The sequence below is a fragment of the Oxyura jamaicensis genome, chromosome 1 (genome assembly GCF_011077185.1).
Source record: "Oxyura jamaicensis isolate SHBP4307 breed ruddy duck chromosome 1, BPBGC_Ojam_1.0, whole genome shotgun sequence".
In the NCBI taxonomy this organism is placed as follows: Eukaryota; Metazoa; Chordata; class Aves; order Anseriformes; family Anatidae; genus Oxyura; species Oxyura jamaicensis.
This window is the reverse complement of record NC_048893.1, coordinates 82821331-82842756: the sequence shown is the minus strand read 5'-3', so window position 1 is coordinate 82842756 and position 21426 is coordinate 82821331. Positions and strand designations below refer to the sequence as shown.

At 34.4% G+C, this 21426-nt stretch overlaps 1 protein-coding gene across 10 annotated transcripts in view; it reads left to right on the top strand.

Annotated features, from left to right (window-relative positions):
• Positions 1 to 21426, top strand: part of STXBP5L (syntaxin binding protein 5 like) — a 202619-nt gene that overhangs the window by 117835 nt on the left and 63358 nt on the right. For all 10 annotated transcript variants that reach the window (XM_035314746.1, XM_035314751.1, XM_035314754.1 and 7 more), the window contains 9 exons: positions 3007 to 3130; positions 3876 to 3954; positions 4126 to 4280; positions 6255 to 6327; positions 7576 to 7723; positions 9323 to 9390; positions 10612 to 10652; positions 13491 to 13708; positions 17599 to 17771. In XM_035314746.1, coding sequence (XP_035170637.1) covers positions 3007 to 3130; positions 3876 to 3954; positions 4126 to 4280; positions 6255 to 6327; positions 7576 to 7723; positions 9323 to 9390; positions 10612 to 10652; positions 13491 to 13708; positions 17599 to 17771 — 1079 coding nt within the window. The remainder of the gene's footprint in view (positions 1 to 3006; positions 3131 to 3875; positions 3955 to 4125; positions 4281 to 6254; positions 6328 to 7575; positions 7724 to 9322; positions 9391 to 10611; positions 10653 to 13490; positions 13709 to 17598; positions 17772 to 21426) is intronic.

The following is a 21426-nucleotide window of genomic DNA, read 5'->3' as shown; positions in this document are numbered from 1 at the left end:
GACTGCCATCTTGCCAGTGGTGATCATCTCTCTTGAGTATGAGATATTCAGGCCTTTTCAATCAATGATCCTAAATGATGCCCTCTATAAAAGGCTCCCATTTAAAACCATTTCCTAAAGTCCTTAAAAGTTTATTTCCACAGATAGGTATAAAAAGAGAGTACATAAACAAACTAGATACTTCAAAGTATCTGCAAGTTATTACTGATAGTTGGCAGACCCCCTAAAACCAGCCATCTTTTTATGTAGGCTTTATAAGTTTGACAGGTTGTGTCAAATCATATTCAGAGCTTTCTATAGCATAGACACCATCTCTCATTAGAACACATCTCCCAAAGGAAGCTGCAGAGTTCTCAGATATATTTGACTAACTACATCTCCCTGCCTTTATCAAGCACTATGCCATTATGGAAGCATCAAATCTGATGCAGCCCTTGCTGTAATGGTCCTGTAGTACTACTAATACAAAGCATTCTTAAGACTTAAGTGATAGGATGAGATTAGTATTGTGCTTGTTCAAAATACGGTTAAAAGTGGTCTTAGAATACCCATCATTTCTTCTCAGTGGAGTGATTTTTGTGCTCAGGAGTGAACTGAAATGGTGTTGGGCATGCTTAATTTTAGTACATGCTGAGTATGAGAGAAGATGGAGTATGCATGCAACCACTGTTGGTATTGCAGGAGAAACATACCCAATCTGGAGTGATATGCTTTATGTGTACACACTGTGTGAACATTCATATGAGTCATCCACTCTGATGAACTCTTGTTCTAAGTAAATAACTGCTCGTCTTTTGTGAGGATGCTGAAGAAGTGGATCAGAATACTAGACATACTCTAGCAGAGAGAAAATTAGGGACACTTACTCATTGCCGTCATTCAGTTTAATTCATGACTCCTAGTTGAGACCTCTAAAACAAATCCAAAGTATTTCTTGATCATTTCAGGGCAGTCTATCAGGTGAGTTTGAGTTGCTGCTTTGCCAACTGTCTGTGACTATAGGAGCATTCCTGTTCAGCTCCACTCAACAGGAGGCTTATGTTGGCAGGTGGCACCTAGCAGCTGAGAGGCAGCTTCACAGGCAGCAAATTTCAGCTGCTAGTTACTAGCTCCTGCTCAGGCACAGTTAGCGACTGTAACCATGTGAAATATTTCTATGTGTGATAACATCAAAAGCAGATTTGAATTTGGCATGACAGCAAGCATGAATAAGCTAATGTCAGAATTAATTTGCACAAGGGAAGAAATGCAGTAGTTCCCACAGATCTAGGGTTCTTATTAACTGAGGGCAGTGTCATTGGACTGTATGTGAGCCATCTTTCTGTATTATCTTTTGTTGCTTAAGTTGTAGTTTGATATCTTGTGGGTGTTTGAGAGGAATTTTCTGACAACTCTACTCTGGTAGGTAGAAGTTTGAGTGACACCCAGTATGTCACTTGAAGGTAAGTATCTAGAGTTCACAATGTTTCTACCCAGTTTATTGAGTCTTTATTGGCATGTCTAGCTTACCGGTGTGCTAGCTAACTATTCATATACAAAGCAAGTCAGATTCCTTCTGGGGCATTCCTCCTCCATCTGGGACATCTTAATGCAAATCCTAATTTGTGGCTATGTTGTTCAGCCTCAGGAGCTGAGTTCTGGGAAGGAGACACAGCTTTTTTTTTTTTCTTTTCTTCCCTGAAATTCTCTTCAGACCCCGAGCCATTACCAACCATAACAATCAATATACTTGCTAAAAGAGGAAAACCAACAAGGAGTCTTGAAGAGTGACTTAAGTTAATTTCTTATCAGCTTAAGCAAAATTGATATGAACAACTCCAATGCTGACTAAATACCCAGACATAATTTTAAAGTGATTTGAATAAATCAGGTTAAAAAAAAAAACAAAACACACACATACAACTGTAAGCATTGTAAGCATAATGTAAGCATAATGTAAGCAAAATGTAAGTGTAACTGTCTTTTATTTACATTTACATATAAGTATATTGCATTTTTTGCTATTTGGCAGCTAACAAGGGGAATAAATTCAAGTGAAAATTCAGGGAATTTCTGCTTCTGAGGGGGGTGCGTGAGAAACTGCGGTAATCAAAGAAGCAATACTTTGTTTTCTTAGAAAATGTCTTTTGTTAGTTTCCAGGATGTACCAGCAAAAATTAAGGACTTGCACTGTTATCCTTTCAGCTTGTTTGATGTAATTATGGATAATGTCATTATTTATTTTACATGCCTAATCCGTGTTTGAACTTCTTGGTATCTTGTGCTAGTCAGTTCCACTAGTTATAAGTGAAATAGTGAGAATGTTTTGTTAATTTTTTAAGCGTTCCTTTCTGGTATACCTAACGTTCATTATACGTTACTTGCATTGTGTACATAGGAGTATGACATTACTCTTTTCTGAATTACTATCTGTTCCCAAATTATCTTACATCACTGTTTTTATTTTTTCCTATGTCAATGAAACAATCCTGGTCATTTATGTTATTTTGTATTTAAATTAAGCATCACAGGTTTCTCTGTACTTTCTCTGAAACTTAAGTATGTGGAGGAAAAATGATTCAAGAATAAAGTATTCTTTCTACTTTTCCAAATAAGTCCTCTGGGAAAGCTTGTGTATGTTGTATGTTACCTGTAAAAACTGTTGCGTAGCATTCCCTCTATATTTGACAAAGGAAATACTTCTAAGAGCTATCAGACGTATTATGATTGCAATGTATATTGTTCATATATTTCTTGCTTAACACCATTTCCTCAATTTTAGTCTGACTCAGTAGAGTTTCTTACATTCTTCTGTCCTTTTAGCATTTATAATGGATTATTTTTGCTTGATTTGCAGTAGATTACAGCCATCGGTTTCTAAAGTGTTGGTAATGGACTTGACAAACAAAATCAATCCCACTGTTGATACACGCTTAGATTAATATAATCCAAAGTCATACATCAAAATATCATTAGTGTAGACAGTGTATTCCTTTTCAGTCTCAAGTTCTTCATTCATTTCTCCAGGCTATTCATTCCGTTGCTTGGCACCATGAAGGGAAACAGTTCATGTGCAGTCACTCAGATGGAAGTTTGACCCTGTGGAACCTGAAGAGTCCTAACAGACCATTCCAGACCACAATCCCACATGGTAATTTTGATAGTAAAAAAGTAAAACAAAGAAACAATACCATATTCTTAGCAAATATTATTATTACAAACAATATTATTAGCAAACATGTTGTTTGCTAATATCTTTGTTTATTCTTGAAAACAAGCATAGATTTTCCAAAGTAATAAAAGCAAAATTGTTTTGGTTTGGTTTGGTTTGGTTTGGTTGTTGTTCTTTTGGGTGTTTGTTTTTTTTTAAGTTTACAAGCAACTTTTCTTTGACTGGAAGAAAATACGAGCCAGAACTAACCATGAAGCCATGAATTTAAATGTACACTTCATTTAATTTTATCCCCCAACTAGTTACATGACAAAGCATGTAACAGTTTGTCAACAAAAGGAATTGAGTCAACCTAAATATGAGTTAGGAGAAAATCAACTTGTTTATAGTCATTCTATGATCAGAAAAGGTATACAGTTGGTGAAGTTCAATAATTATTAGCTGTGTCATCCTCTTCAGTAATCTGCATAGCTTTTATATGTTTTTGAAGGGTAGTCAGTGGTCCTTTAAATGTATGTGGCAGTAAATCTTAAAGCCATAATAGATGTAATTTAAATAAACACATATACTAGGGAAATAGGTATTAACACTCATCATCTCCCGTAGCTTTAGAGTTTCGTTCTCTTCCTGATTATACAGTTGCTACAAGGTGTATATTTTAGTTTGGTAGCTTGATTATTGTCATGATGTTTTAATACAGTTTTCACTCTCTTTCTTTCCTTAGGAAAAATTCAGAGAGATGGTAAAAAACCTGAATCCTGTAAACCAATTCTTAAAGTAGAGTACAAGACCTGTAAAAACAGGTATGTTTATAATTCTGTAATTGATTTTACATTCCTGAGTTAATAAACTACTTTCAGAATCCTCCCCTTTTTCTTTTTGCAAAGCTATTTTTTATTTAAAGATACTAAACCTATAACGTAAACTTTTATGTGTGTAAACTTACGGGTGCTATGTTTTTATATTTCATATAGTGAACCATTTGTGATATTTTCCGGTGGATTGTCATATGATAAGGCTTGTCGAAGACCAAGTCTAACAATTATGCATGGAAAAGCAATTACAGTTCTTGAAATGGATCACCCTATAGTTGATTTTTTAACTCTCTGTGAAACCCCATATCCAAATGGTGAGTACAGTAAGCAAAACGTATTTACAGAAAATACAAATGAAGCAATCTTCTCTCATTTCTTAATTCCCATCTAGGAACTTCTGTTCTCACAGTTGTCTCCATCTCAAAAAAAAAAAAAATATTCACTAAAAGTAACTGGAACTTGTTTGCATTCTCAACATAGAAAACAAGTAATCAGTTGACAATAAAGTATGCATAAATCTCCAGATACAAGTTTGAAACACATGGACTAGTGTGAGGAAATATTGCTCTTAAACATATGTGCGTATATATCTTAAAGTGTTTTACTGTATATTGTGGGACTGCCAAATGCTGAAGTAAATTCACAGAAAACTCCAGAAACTAACATTAGAAAAGCTGTAAGTAAAAAAGAAACTAAATTTAGCTTTTTAAGCCCCCAGTGAGTGAAGTAAAATAAATCTTCTATACATAGGTAAATCAACTACATATTAAAAACAATGGCGTATGTTTCAATGTCATGGAATAAATTTAATTTTCAGTAACCTAAGTTAGTATGGCATTTCATTTACCTGTGGCAAATAAGGTGACACTTTCCAGTATTAACATTTTGTAGCCCCTCCCCCTGCTCACACACTATTATTTAAAAATTTTGTTTGACCTATTACTTACCTCCTGGTGTAACAACAGAATGCCAAACACCGTGCATTCATAGCTGGCCTGAAAGGAGACTAAGTTGCTGTCAATTAACTAAGCGTTTTGGGATGAACTATCTCCAGAGTGTACTCTGAGCTTGTACATATTGGAATGGCTTGCTGCAGTTGAAATTACAGTCTTAATTTCATATTTATAATTTTTTAATACCTTTTGCACTATGTAAATTAATGTACCCTATACATGAAGGGTAGCATATACTTGTCATTTCAGTAATTTATTTTTGATAACCAAAAAAAAAATGTTAAATACAGAGACAAACTATATGTTCTCCTAAAGAGTGTACAGAAAGAAGGAACTTGTCAGTATCTTAACTTAACACAGCAGACTTACGGGAGTATTATGACAGTTATGTGGCTGGATGTAAGCTTTTGTTACGAAAAGTGTTTCCTAGGGGGAAAAATCATTAATAATTATATAGAATAAATTATATATATATTTCTCTAATTGCACATTCGATCACAAATTTTCCAGTGACCAACTGTAACTCATCTGTATTTAAAAAATAAAAATAAAAAATCAGCACCATTAAATTTTAGAGCATAATACTTTGAATACCAGCATAAGTTGAAACTTAGGTGAAAATGCTCTCTTGCAAAAGAAAACTGGCTGAAAGGTCACAGTACACTACTGCAAGTGCAGACACACGTGGGCAAGAAGCAGTTCTTTCTGTGTTCTGAGTCCAATGCAGGCACTTCGCCCTAGCTTTGTCTGCAAAACAACTGCATCATTTGGTTCACCTGTGCTCTTTCCAGAATTCTCTCAGTCTTGTGAATGTTTTCTTCCGTTATCACTTGTTATTGTTAAAATGAGGATATAGAGAACATTTCCTTTGGAATTTTGCTTTGGAATTGTTTTGAAAATGAGGGCATTTTATATCAAGTGGACTGGACCAGCTGTTCATAATCTATTTTTAAAGAACTGTAGTACACAGAAAAAGTATAAATACTGGCCAGCAAAAATACATTTTCTGTATAATAATTGGATTCAGCGATGCAGTAAGACATGGAACCTCTATTTCTTTATTTTCAATATGCCAACACTACTTCTGCTATGTATGTTGATCCCCAAAACTGTCCAAAACTGTCCAAAACTGTCCTTTTCTCATTTCCTATCTGGCCCTACTCAAATGCTTTCTAGTTTGCAGATATGTCTAGTTTGCAAACGTATATATAAAATTGGATCTCAAATCTTTGTTTAATAGACTCTGAATGTTCAGAGAACATATATGTAACTTACTTGATTAGAATGACTAATGGAAAAACTCCAGGTCTTTTATATTTTATTCTTCTCTTACAGAATTTCAAGAACCCTATGCTGTAGTTGTGCTTTTGGAAAAAGATCTCATTGTTGTTGACCTGACACAAAGCAAGTAAGTGAAGTCTTGTATGAAGTTATTTATACTTCTTAACTGTCTAGCAGATGATAAAAATCCAAATGTTATCACGCAATGTCATTTTACTATCCAAAATCATTAACTCTTAGTTTTAATTCACTGTATGTGTTTACCCCGACCTCAAAAACTAGGATCAGCTAATTGACAGAAGCTTGATTTCAAGTTTGGGAATAAATCTAAACCTGTAATCCCTTCAGTAAAGCCCTAAAACATTCATGTTACATTGATGTTAAGTGATTCTTGGTCACCTGCTGAATCATGACCTGAACTTGTGTGTTAGAAACTAGATTCCACCAGTACTTATATGCACACTTAACTTTACTAGATTCCACAGCAACTACCACTTAAATGCTTACTCAAGTATCTTAATAAATAATGGCATTGCTTTATAGTGGATCTATGGGATTCTTTCATAATCCATTTGTTGTTTTAAATGACAAATATTTCTTTCACGTTGGAATCAGTGTTAATACCAGAGAGGAACTACATATCATGAAATGCAGGATCCGATTCTTATTTCCTTTGTTCTGCATCCAACACTAACAGTTATGTATGTCCACATTTACACTGGTATAACTAAGAACAGAATTCTTATTTAATGATTTGAAACATTTTAAGTGAATCATATTCTGATACCATTCACTTTCAAGAATAATTCCAATCATCTCAGCAACAGAAAATGGATGTAAGTGGAATCAGAGCAAAATTTCTTGCATTTTTGAATTGTGAATAACGTGTAATCTGCCAGAAGTGAGGCCTGCCTTCTTATCAGACAGTCCAAATTGATGCAAGTGAGAAATAAACTGAGATCTACTTCATCTGTTATTTCAATTGTTCACCGTAGAATCAGTAGTTTACCAACCTAATAAGCAAAACCGTTCAACATAAAATCCACAATTGTAAAGGTAGTTCTTACGTCATATAATATATGTGTGAACCTGAAGTTTCTAGAAAATGTATAACCTCTGTATTTCATAAATAAGATTTTGAGGTGTTGGGAAAAATTACATTACAGAAAGAGAATTCTTGTCACAATACAAGAATTTTTATATCTTTACTAGTTATTTTTGACACTAAAACAATACATATCTTTAAAAAATAAGGGAAAATGTACTCTATCAGTAATGATTTTACTTAATTGTTATACACTGTAAAATATCAATATGTCTTCTTATATGGTTTAGTGTATCACAGTGCTTCTAATAAATTGTCTTCCTTGACTAGTTTTCCAATCTTTGAAAATCCATATCCTATTGACATTCATGAGTCACCTGTCACCTGCACAGAATATTTTGCCGACTGTCCTCCAGATTTGATTCCTGTACTCTATTCTGTAGGAGCAAAACATAAAAAGCAAGGATACAGCAATAAGGTAAACAAAACCAATATATTTAAATAAAGAAAGCAGATATACAATCTATGTCTTTGAAATATCTTGCCAAATTATTTTAATTTTACTTCTTTAATTACTAATTTCAAATTGGTCCAGCCAGCAGCTTAGAGGCAGCTTTCCTTCTGTGGTTGCTTAAACCACCATTATAAAGGACTAAGGCTGCTGGAGTTTTGTCAAATCAGATTGAGTTAAAAAAATGCCATGACTTTAAAATTCAAATTTGTCTGAATATGTTATCTCTATCAAAGAAAGAAATAGTATATAAAATGAGTATAATGGAAAGCAGAAGAGCTTCAGTGGAATTTAAGCATTGACAGCATTTTATTAAATAAGGACGTTAATTATTATTTTACTGAACTACTAAAGTCTTAATGAAAGAGTCTTAGAAATAATACAATCTGCAGAAATAAAAATAGAAAATGGAATTACTTTATAAGTTTCAAGTATTAATCTGGTTTATGTTTTGATTAGAAATCATAATAAACAAATTAGAAAAAATACTGGGCAAACTAATCAGACATCATCAGTTTTCTGTTCATATTAAAAGAAGTACTCTCCTTGGAGCTATCTTGTTTTCCATGAACTGAGAATCTGGGCCCTATATACTACTTTGGGGTCTTGATTCAACAAAGTACTTAAGAAAGTATGTTTTTTCTTTCTTCAATTTGTCTCTTTATCTATCCTTATTTCATATACATAGCTTCCTGCACATTGCACCTGTACCCCTTGTAGAACCTCTTGTCCAACTTGCTTTACTTTTGCATGTGCAAATACAGACTCAGAATGTAGATAGCCAATCATTTGCCACCCACCCATTTCTGTACCCACATGCACCCAGTCCATGTATTCTCAGAACCAGTTTGTATACCCAGATTTTTCTACCCAGTCATACTCTGCACAAATCCTTACCCACTCTGCCCATATGTCATTCGCTACATCCTGTATCCATACATGTCAAGTTTTCAGCACAGACCACCATCTTGCTTTACCAGCCTAGACCAAGGAAGCGAGTGGAAATCTTGCCACTAGTAAACAAAGGCAGGGAAGAGATGATGATTTCTCATGATCTGTGAAAGTTGCATTCTTGTCTCATATCCCATATCATGATGCTCAGATACTTGTTTCCCACTTTTCTGGGCCAGCTTCTTCAGTAGACTCCATACTCAGAATAGATTCTCAGTTCTATTCCTGTGGAAGCTCCAAGAGTCAAGAAACGTGAAAACAGTAGCAGAGCTGTTTGTTACACCTTTCCTGTTTTTAATGTTCCTGTTTTTAATGTTTGTAGTGTTAGCTGTGCAGAAATCTTTTAAAAACTTGGAACTTTCGTTGTTAATATAAAAGTCAGTTTCATAATCAGTGCCAAAATGTTTTTTAAAAAAGAAAGAAAGAAATTCAAAGTCTTAATAAATATACAAAAATATTAATGAGCTTTAAAAACCTTGAATACTACACATTTTCTTTCATTTTATAAGAGTTATTGCTTTCTGGAAAAAAGAAGTCTGCTCTTGAGTTCAAAAATTAACCAACCAAAATTAATCAGGATTAGTTTTAAACTCTATGCTCTTGTTGTTTGTTTAGGAGTGGCCTATCAGTGGTGGAGCATGGAATCTTGGAGCTCAGACATATCCCGAAATCATTATTACAGGGTGAGAATGAAACTGAGGATTTGTTCTTTTAAATTGTTAGTGTCTAGAACTTTTAATTGTGGGTTACCCATAAGTAAGCATTGACCCTTGACAAGGTATATGTGTCCTAACTTCTTCAGTTCAAGTACATGGTTTTTGTTCTTGGTGCAAAGTCACCATAAAAATTCCCATATGCTGGAGAAAACAGAGCTTTGTATTCAAGGATGAACTACTGTTAAGAATTACTGACTGAGGCCCCAGTTTTAGAAAGTAAGTCTGTGTTCTTGTTAAGATGGAATCTTTGGAAAGGGGGATCCTTGGCAACAGAATTTTTTGGTCTTGAGTGCCGTAGAGAAAAGTATTAAAAAGGGAGTCAGCTGTTCTGTGCCTGTTGTCCTTTGGTCTTCTGGTGACTTTGTGTCTGGGGATGGTTTGGGAATTCATTTTAATACCACAGGATTAGTGGGGATGTGGTGCACTGGGATGAATTTCACCTTGTAAGTGAGGGACATACCCATGAAAGGTTCAGATTGAAGTAACCGCCCCATTGAGCCAATGCCTGACGTATTTTCAAGAAAACACCCTGAAAAGTACAACTCAGCCTTCTTGTAAGATGCATTTTGTGTTTTCTTCTGGTCTCAGCCATGCTGATGATACCAATGCATTTGATAAATTGTTACAATCAATGATAGTCAGAAGCTGTATTTAAAAGATACAATTATATGTGCAATAATACCAATAAGGAGGATAATAGATTATTCTAATTTTAAACAGATCCTTTCTCCAACTACTTTGAGGAGGATTTTCTACTGATAAAAAGAATGCAGCTGTAAGGTATTAAGCAGAATTAGCCTGCACTCTGTCTTTTCTAAGTTAGATATATGTGCCCTTTTTAGAGTGCATAGGCCTGATGCTGGCCCACTGCAAGGCCCAACGTGCTGAATCTTAACCTTGGCATTAGTATGGGAATTAATTTTGTGCTGTTGTGATGTTAAAAATCACAGGGGAATTAGTTCTCTATAGCAAATACATCAAAAAGTATTCTATTAATGCAATCAAACTAATAACTAAATATTTTTTTATGGTTAGTATATATGCCGTTATACATTGTCAGTAAGGTATGGGGAGTTACCACACAAGTGAAATACAGTTTTTCTACTTATATGTATCACTCACTGAAAGTAGAAAATGTTTTGTATTGCATCTTGTTTTAACACATTTAATTTTTATATTTTTTTTAAGCCATGCAGATGGATCAGTAAAGTTTTGGGATGCTTCTGCCAGTAAGTTTCTGAAGTTCTTTTATATAATGCTGACAAATCATGCACATGCACACACATATATATAATACATTATATTTTACAGTATGCATAGTAATATCTCAGGTAGTATAATTAGGAATAGTCTGGCGATATTAAACAAATTAGGAAAAACATTGCTAATGAGTTATGTTAGACAGAAAAAAATGAAAGTCCAGGAGAGGGATTAAAACACAAGATCTGACATACCAAAACCTTTGAAGGAGAAAGTACTGGTAAATAATACCTAGGGCATAATTCTTGTGTGTACATAAAAGAGTGAGCTGAATTAGACCTAACGTTCAGTTTTGGTTTTCATGTCTCTTCTATTCTGAGTATAATGTAGTCTTTTTTACAGATAAGTAAAAATAAAATATAAAAATACAATAATACATCTTAATTAAAGACCTAAGTCTTGCCCAGTCTCAAGATCCAGGAAATAATTAGGAAGCACTTACGTTCATCCTAGCAAGAAAAAGCTTCAGAAAAGTTATTCCATACATTTTAGCTGTAATTGTAAATATCGGAAAACAGCATTCTTCCCTACAGAAAATACATACGGTACTTATTAGTAAAATATATTTATTTTTAAAGATACATGTATTTTGGATGAAAGCAAATGTATTTGGGTTTAAATAGCGTCTGTACTTCACAAGAGTTGGAGCGGTGTTGCCTTGTATTCTCTCCCCTCAGTAGTACTAAGATCTCTAGGTAGAACATCTCTTTCCTGAGTTAGCAGTCTATTTTTATTTCTTAAAGAAATAAGCATGAAAGAAACAGTCTGAAATGCTAGGCATGGAGAGATTTAGTTTGACCCTAATAAACAGTCTGACATGGTGGCCAAGAACACCAACTGTGAGATATTTAAACTACCTGCTAACTCCAAATTGTACCACAGAATTGTCATGATTAATTGTATTACCATTTCCAGCTAAATATGAAGAACACTTACAAGATTTTAATGTCAGCTAAAACTGTTGAGTTTGTCAGGTAATTCTGGTTTTGCCTAATACCAAATCTTTCACTCACCAGGATGGTCAAGGAGAAAATGACTATCTCCAAAGCCTAATTTCATACAAGAATTCTGTGTAGCCATGTCAACTAAACATTACTAGAAGTTACATTAAAAAGTGACTAATACATTTTATTTCATAATATATATATTATTGGGAAATGGAAGAAGAAAAGATACATGCCATATTTAAAGTTTGCATTTTTAGCATTTTCAATCTATAATGAACATCAAAAAGGAAAAAAATTGCAATGATGTCAACAGGAGAAAAGGAAAGGGGAAAAAAAAGCAGGAAAAAAAAAGAAAAAGAAAAAGAAAAAGATCCTCACAGGGTGTAAACATAAACTGCTAATCAGTTGCTTCAACAGAAATTGGTCTTGGAGGTAAAAGCTTGGACCATCATGAATATTCATGCATTGCTTTAACACTAATAGGACTCTCAGTGCATCTCTGATGTCCTGGTCTTAGTCCTGCTTTTCAGAACACATACAGCATTACCGTTACTGTACTTGGTACTTACTATTTACAAGGTTTTAAATATTACAAAGTTCTATTATTTACACAGACTTAATTTTTATAACAGAGTTCAAATTTAATTTGAGGATTCTTGTCAAACATAATATCCTATTTGTACTGGAAGGCACAAAGTATTTTGCTTTTAGACATATTTTAATTGTATAATTTTGCATCTGAAAACACAGATTTGTGGGAGACAGGCAATTGTTAAACCACTGAAGCAGTTTCCCAAGTTTATCTTCCCAAGTTTATCTCAAAAGCCATCTCTTACTTGTCCATGTGCAAGTGGTGCCCAGTAATTCGCAGATGCATAAGGCATAGTCTTGCCTTGTACTTGTGTCCTATGACCCTGATTCAAAGTGACTCTCTGGTTTTGATGCTGAGACTAAGGGCATCCTGAGCCCTCTCCCACCTCCACAAAACACAGAAGAATGATGAATTCATTACAGAAGTAATTGCTTAAATTTGTGAAAATTTTGAATATACTTAAACTGAAAAAAAAAAAAAAGAAAAAAAAAAAAAAGTAATTCTGTTGTCATCTGATTACATAACTAAAAAACCACTCTTCATCTTTTCATTGCTTGTTACATGGGGTAGCTGGACTGATCTAGCATAATTACAGTAACGTGTAACAGCTTTACCTTTATGTAAATATGTAAACACACACCCTAATAGGTACTGGACTTTTTCTGACCTTATGCAGTGATTGATTAATGACACTGGTAAATTAATGTAAAAGTAGTAAAAAACACAGGCTAATTGCAATACCTCTGTTGCCTCCAAAATTCACAGTGCTATAGATGTACTCTTGACCAAACCTTCTGGATATTACATTTGTATATGCAGGTATAATAAATACAGATATACTTATTAGTCAGGAAATTCAAAGAATTTTAGAACTCTTGTTCTTACAGAAAGTCTTTGTGTTGCCCAGAATATTTTCCTTTTTTTTTCTCTTACTATGCCTCTTACACTTTACTTTCTAGCAAGACAAAGGAAATGTTAATCTCATTAGGAAAATAGCAGTAGCATCAGAACCTCTTTTTAACACTGAGTATAATCTTGCCTCAGAAAGTACTAAGAAGCTTTACATAGACAAATACACATTTTGTAAATATCAAATACATATCCTACCAATACTGCATATCAGAATATAATGCCCATCTTTTTCTCTTCTTAGGCCTTCACTTGATTCTTCATTATGCCACAACTGAAAAGAAAATGGGAACTGAAGAATTTTATAACTGATTTGCTTATTGTTAATCAGTATTTTTATATGTTTTAATATATTCCAGTTACTCTACAGATGTTGTACAAGTTAAAAACATCAAAGGTCTTTGAAAAACAAAAGTTGGGAGAAGGAAAAGCAACAGCTGAGATTGTAGAAGAAGACCCTTTTGCTGTTCAGATGATGTACTGGTGTCCTGAAAGCCGAATTTTTTGTGTGGCAGGAGTTTCTGCATATGTGGTTGTTTATAGATTCAGCAAACATGAAGTAAATACAGAAATTGCAGTAAGTCATTCATAATCCTTTATAAAAGGACAACATTTCTGAAGTGCTTTCTGTACTCATATACTTGAAAAAAATATCAAACTCAGTAAACATAGGTTTAAGAACATTGAATTTTTAACATTTTGAGGGAAATCTTGATCATACTTAAGCTGGTAAGAAAAACATGAGTTTTTGCTATCCTACTCTCTTCTTTTTCACTTTAATAGTAAAATTCAGGATGGATTTCAGATGTAGTTTGCTTTTAAGACTTTGATCACATTAAATTTCTGTCATACTTGTCTTCTCTAAAATACTGATGGATGTATGTTTTATCAGACGATATTGCTCTTCTTAAATTAAGTATTTAGTATCTTCAATTTATGTTCATAGTATTTGTCATAAAAGGGAACTGAAAATTATCACTGGCTTTAACAAAATTAAGAGAGTTGATTTTTTTTTTTTTTCTGACTTAACACTGACTTGGTTTCTTCCAAAATATACACTATTTGAAATGCTAGGTGATTTATGGCTAAGTAGTTGTTATTTTATTAAGCATCATGATCCTCAGTGTTATTCAGATATTCCTTTTTGTGTCTTCAGGTCTTATGCAGTCACTCCATTTCAGGTAGAATCATACAGTTCATGTTCTTTTAACTGCACTGCAGTCATCTTGTACTTATCATCATTCTACAGCATGTCAGACGTTTGTTTAAAACTGCATTTCTTTCTGCAGGAGCCACAACCACTTCTAACAGTATGGCTCAACAGCACTTAAAATGTAAAACAATCTTTCTTTAGTCTAAAATATTTAACGGCAGACAACTCTTAAGAGAAAGCCAATCTAAACATGATTGCTTTTCCTTCTGGTTTGCCAGTTTCTGACTCTGGAGAATAGTCTGCAACTTCCAGACACACTCTTTCCAGAAGGTCTTTCTTCCTGTCTGCTGGCTCTCAAAAAATCCCCATGGCTGACCCAAACATTCCATTCCATTTACACCTTCTCTGACAAAAGGTTTCCTTTTCACACTATTTTAATGTCCTTTAGAAAGTCTATAGTTCTAGCCTGGCAAAAAAATCTGTGCCACTTTTGGCCTGCAATCCTGTGCCAGTTGGTAAGGAGATTCATTACCAGTAGTTGTTCTGCTTTTTTCCTCTCCTTTTTCCACCAGAGGCAATTTTTAAACTAGCTTGAGGCATCCTTTCAGGCAGGTTTTTAAACTAATGAACAGTAATTTTACCTTATTGACCAGCTCACACATAATGCTGCTAAAATCATTACATTTCAATGTTCGTATATTATTCCACATCAAATGCACCTTATCTTTTATTACCTAACATTTATTTTCTTTATTTTCATGTCTTTTAGATTTTCAGCTGAGTTGCAGCAGACCCGGTGTGTTCTAAAATATAATAATGTGTGCAATTTAACAGTTTCTCAGATTTCATCTGTACTTAAGAAACATTTATAGAAGGAATTGTTCAGTGAAGTGTTGTTTTAGTATTATCTAATATTTTTTGGTGTAGTCAATGAGTTCCTCTAGATTTTGTGCATCCCTGAGATGAGCCTCATCTCTTGTTTCACCATTTTTGTTGCAAGCATTAAAGTCTTCATTCCTAAGTGGTGTTTTTGTTGTTTTGTTTTTTGTGTGTTTTTGTTTGCTTGCTTGCTTGCTTGTTTTTTAACAAAAAGTACAAGAGTTTTTGTTGGAATACATACCTGACTTTAGCTCGCCTAGCATTGTCTATATTCAGACTGGGTTGGCCAGCCTCAGGACTTTACTGCATGAGGTGAGCCCAAGTTCTAGCACTTAGTGTCTGTAGCAACCAGCCTGAACACAGCTTGAGTTCCACCTACAAATCCCAGCATTTTAATAGACACCATGTTTGACAGCCATCAGTCTTGTAACATCATTACTATGATGAACGGGAAGCAAGGAGGCTACTCTGAGGTTCCTCCACATAGCAGGGAAGTTCACTGCTGAACATGCCTTAAGGCACAGGCTGTGCCTGGGACTTCCTGCATATAAGTGTTATTTGTGTCATTCCATGTCAGATTCTGGAGACAAGTAGTATGCACGTGACTCTGCTTTATATCCAGCCTTGGAGTCATTGCTATGTAGTTATGTGAAAAGCATTTGTTGCTGTTTTATTATCTGAATCCATTCCATCCAGTCCAGGAAAGATATCTAGGTCTATATTAAACAAGATCACTTTCTCAGTGATCAGTCTATGAGTCTTCTGTGAAGCTCTCCTTCAAAGCTCGAGAGGAATGATACAAAATAAGTCTGCAGTAGTTTGACCATAGAAAGGAAATCCATAAACAGTGATTCAATTATCAAAAAAGATCTGTACAGTGTGTCAAAATAAATTGGTGCCATCATTTTTCCTTCTATGTGCAAGTGGGTGATAGATAGAACTTAACAAAGTGAATTTCAGTAGAAAAAGGAAGACACAAAGAAAAATATCCAGAGAAGAATTAGGCTCTTCTGACATGGTCAGCAGAAGAACATATTCTTCTTGTACTCCCTTCCCTCATAAACATTAAACAGCATTATAAATGGTTTCAGACAGCAGCAATAACTTCCAGAAGATTAGATTTTCCTGAACTCGATATTTCACTCTTTCAAAGCAAATGTTATCCATAGGCTTCTTAGCTGATTCAGGCAAAAAAAAAACGTATGTATAGATTTTGCTTGGAGGAAACAAAAGTGAAAATTTGAGAAAGGACACTTTCTCTTCTGATTGAGCAAAATCACTTCTTTCTGAAATGTTATGTTACAACACAATGGTTGAGAAATAGGCACATCTTCAGTGTACTGATCCTTATCTCCTGATTTTCATACAAATTAGGTAGCTTCCTTATGCTGCTGTCTTGATTTTGGTGAAGATGATGTCTTGGTGAGAAACCACTAAGATGGTGATCTACATTTATAATTGCATCTGATCACTTCAAGAAACCAGCACTGAAATTACTACTTAGCTAGTATTCCCAAGACCTTAACTCTTAGAGGGCTGTACTTTATTTCTAGAGTTCTTCTTGGATAATTTGTGAGGTAGAAAGAATTAACCAATATTTATCATGATTTTTTTTTAGATGATTACTTACATAGATTTGAGCTCCCTGCCCATTTTCCCCTGTTTTGAAATCCCTTCAGTTAAAATTTCCTGAATTAGTGGAAAGAGCTGAAGGATGGTTAAGCTTGGTTGGTCTCCTTTTCCCTATCCAGAGATCCTAGCAGGAAAGTGAAAGTTAAGTGGTTTAGATTTTGCATTCCAGAATCTGCCAAACTCATTTGCAGTCTAAGGAATATGGAACTCTGTGCTGTTACCTCTGATTTCCTGACACCCACATACGGACAGATGGAGTTCATGGACCAGTACTACTCACACTGTTCAGTTTCTGCAGACTGGCTAAAACTTGTTTTGTAGGGACTCTGTTGTACTAGCAATACAGAGAAAGAGTTGATGATCATTTAGTTAATTGGCTTAGGAAAAAAATAAAATGGACAATAGACAGAAAATTTTCATGACATTAATCCTTAATGATGCCTTCTTATGCTGTAATATTGTTTATTTGGGAGTGAGTAATGAATATGTCTTTCCAGGCTAAGTTCTGGAAAGCTGTAATCTTTCCTTTCACTTACAAGAAAAGGCTTGGATCAAAGTCAGCGCTGGAAGAATATACCTAATTAATTCTCCAAGTTCCTATGTGATGTTAGGCTGTTAGGCTGTATAAACAACAAATGACAGTATTCTTTGCTTGCACATGATGATGATAAATGTTTTGTGTTTTTTTGCTTGTTTGTTTGTTTGTTTTAAGAACATAAGATTTACTGATATTTATTTGAAAGTAATAAAACTTTCAGCAGCTTTCTTTATTAAATTGTGACTTAGCTTTTTATTTATTTTAGTCACTAGAGGTACGACTTCAGTATGAAGTAGAAGATATCATTACTCCTGAACCAGAAATAATTCCCCAGTTTCCAGATGCCTCTTCCCAGCTTCCTTCTCTAAAGAGTCTTTCAGGCAGTACCAACACTGTAGCATGTGAAGGAATGATGAAAGACAGTATCCCATGTCTTAGGTAAGTCTATGCCATCATTCAAACATTCAAATATTTATCTTTCTAAGAAGTATTTGTATCAGGTGTATTAATAATTCAAGAAAATGAAGTTAATTATATATATGTGACATATCATGTAATGCATATGACAATTAAAAAAATAATAATTTTAAACAAAAAAAATAAGGCAAAATAGTTAACAAGGGATTTTAAATAGCTGGAATTAAGTTATGGAGAAGACAAACTGTTGCAGTTAAAGTTTGACTCTAATTTTCCAGTATGATCTGTGAGTGAATCTTCATCTCACATCCAGTTTTGAATGGAATACAAGCACTACAGAATAGATCAATGAATTTTTGAGGACATTTTTTTTTTTTTTTTTTTTTTTTAGTCCACAAGGATACTTCCATAAAGTGGTCATGTGCAAAGCTTTTGGTCCTTGATTAATTAGTATAATAGTAAAATAATCCTCTGTGAAAGAAGTATGTGTATTTTATGACATGTTGGGGAAGGAAACCATGTTCATACTCACCAAACAGTCTTAAATGTTTTGAAACAGCTGCACTATGTGGAAATATACAGATGTTTAACCTTTAGGAAGAAGCAAACTGGTGCCTGCTACAGTACACATTGCTATTGTTTGGAGTAGAATAATACGTCTTGCTAATAAGGCAGATAAATTATAGGCTTGAATAGTTTCAAAACAGAATTTTGTATAAAACTCCATAAAACGTAATTTCACAGGAATTACAGTGCATGTCTAATAATGATTCCTCTCAGTGAATTCATTATTATTTCAGTCTAATTATTATTAAATATTTTAAATGCCTCAGTTACTTCAAAAGCAGTTTACATGAACATTCCTTACTTTGCAGATATGTTGTGCTCCTGAAAAATAGCATTAACATTTAAAAGCAATATTGTGACATTGTTCTTGCATAATTGACAGTAGCTTTTGGCATCCTGTTCATTTGTCCACCTCATTCAGTCTAGCAGCTGAATCTCTGACATAAGTTTAATGATTAATGTAAACCATTAAAATCAATACAAGAGGCAGAGAGGAGTTATTAAAAAAATCTCAGTGGGAAACCTTTCTGTGCCATTGCAATCAGTAAGAATGCAATTGATTGTTTCAGTAAATAAGATTTTCCCTTAAGGGATTCTTATTTGACTCAGTTTGGAAAGGGGAACCATTGTTGATTTGGAAGGGAGCAAGGCTATAATACATTCGGAGATGTTCTGATAGTTCATTTTTGGAAGTTTGCTAAACTCCATACAATCTCATATTAAGCAACCAACAGATTTTTGCCCCATTTTGTCCAAAGTAAATCGAAACATATTTTGTTAGAGAATTGACTTCTAGTGTCTACCACGAGAATTGCTGGCATACCCCCTCTAACATTTATATAAAGTATACTGCATACACTCACACCGTTTTCAACAGGAAAAGGCATATAAATATCCCTACTATTCCCGCAATCCAAACCCATATTTTTCTTCGAATAACTTACGTTCTAAGCAGGACTATGATGTTAAGATGAAAGTAGTACTGGAAATGCAGAAAACCGAATAGAGTCCTGGATGATGCTATTGATTTTATATGCAAGTTAATAAGGTGAGTAACAGTACAGAGTCTAAGATACAGTGATAATGTAAAGCTGCAGCCACCTAGACATGGAGGGTAGTTGCACAACTTGAATTATATTGCTAATCCACATAAAAATTTATATACAGACTAGCACTTAACCTTGGCTCTGTTGTGTTTCATATCTCCTTCTCAAACTCATTACAGCACTCTACACTACATAATTTTTTACTAGTCAGAAGTCAGTATCTGAACGTTTGTGTCTGGAAATAAGTACTAGAAGGCAACTGACTGAGGGGTCTAAAGTAACAAAAACTTAGTATTTTTCTGAAATCAGAAGTAAATGTTACCAAGAGAGGTGAGCAACAATGTGGAACAAATACTATTCTTGCTTATTTCAGAAGATTATATAATCAAATATGCCAAATAGCATAAGAAAACTGTTATATTTGTGATCGATTATCCAGGTAAAACATTTTTTATGCATATACTGTCATTAAATAGTTGTTCCCAGAAGGTAAGTCATTGTTCCCAGACTTTTAGTATCATTTCAAAATTAAGACAGTCAGGGATTTTGACAAATAGCTTCAAAATGACAAAGATCTGACTGTGATTATCTCATGAAGAAAACTGAAACCCAAAACTTTGCACCAATCAAATTGCATATAGCATAAGAAGAAAATTTCAAGGAAATCACTAAATACCGACATTCCTTCTGTGAATACTCCTTCAGCTTACTTACACTCATAGTATAAACACTTCCAAAAAAGCAAAACCAAAACAATTTAGAGCTAACTATCAACAACATTGGTCAAGCAAGATGGTTGGTGAAGCCAGGAGAATGATTCAAACATGCATAAAGATTGACAGTGTCTTAGGAACATGAGAATTAAAAACTGAATCATATCTGAAACTATTTTACTCCAGTCTTTTGGTCTTTAACCCTACTAAAACTAATTCAATGCTTGAAGAAAACCCCTGTGAAATAGCACCCAGATTACCAAAGAAGATCCTCATATTTGTAGTGGAGAGTATGCAGAGTAAGGTGTTTGCTTTTTGCTCAGGTAGAAACTATGTGAAAGAAAACTTTGAAGGCATTTCAAGTTGTCTGAGTTTGTCAGTATGTTATTAAAAACGTATTGAAAAAGTAGTAAGAAAAAAATATTTTAGAAGTTCAGAATTAATTCTGCAGCCATTGTCAGTCTCATGGTGGTGTGTTAAGGAGGGGAAAAGAATAAACACATTGCATTGTCTTAGATATTTGTTGAAACTCAGGGTAACAGAGTACTTCACTCCTGTGTTCCTCTGCCTCATCAGTTAACCATTGGGAAATAGGGACGGAAAGTATGTCTACTCAGCTGAAAGGGCAATAGACTTAAGTCATCTTGTATCTCATCTGTTTCATATCTCTTATAAAAATTCTAAGGGCAGGATCTAATGAGAGAAAAGGGAAAATCAGGTGGAAGTTGGAAGCACCACCACTAGCCTACCTTCTAAAGGTTTATCTACAGCTATAAGATATGCAAGGGCCACATCACAGGAGGTATTCTGGAGGACTCTTTGTTTAAAATACTCAGTTTCTGCTTGCTGTAAAGTGTTTTAAATAATAAGTCTTCATTCATACAACTGTTGTTTTTAGTTTCAGTTTTCCCCAGGACTAAGAAGTACCCCTCTCCCTTAGCAGCTTGGGTTCCCAGATACACAACCCTTTGTTCTCACCACCAATACTCCTGGGTAATCCAGGGCTTTGTTTACCTCAGTGGAATTTCATGAGTATTTATGGATATCTATCTTATGAACAACAGAAATGAAAAAGATATGTTGACAGCAGAACAGGTTAGAAAGTGCAAAACTTTGAGCAGGGTTTTGTTGTTTATAGGAAACAACAATACAGAGCTACTGCTAACAGTAGAGGGTGAACCTTGGCCATCTGCCAGATGACCATCCAGCTCCTCTCTTGCTCTACCTCAGCAGGAGAGGGAAGGAAAATAAGACGAAAAGCTTTTGGATTGAGACAAAGAGAGGGAGAGCTATTACCATTTAGTCACAGGCAAAACAGAGTCAGCTCAGGGAAAATTAATTTAGTTGGTT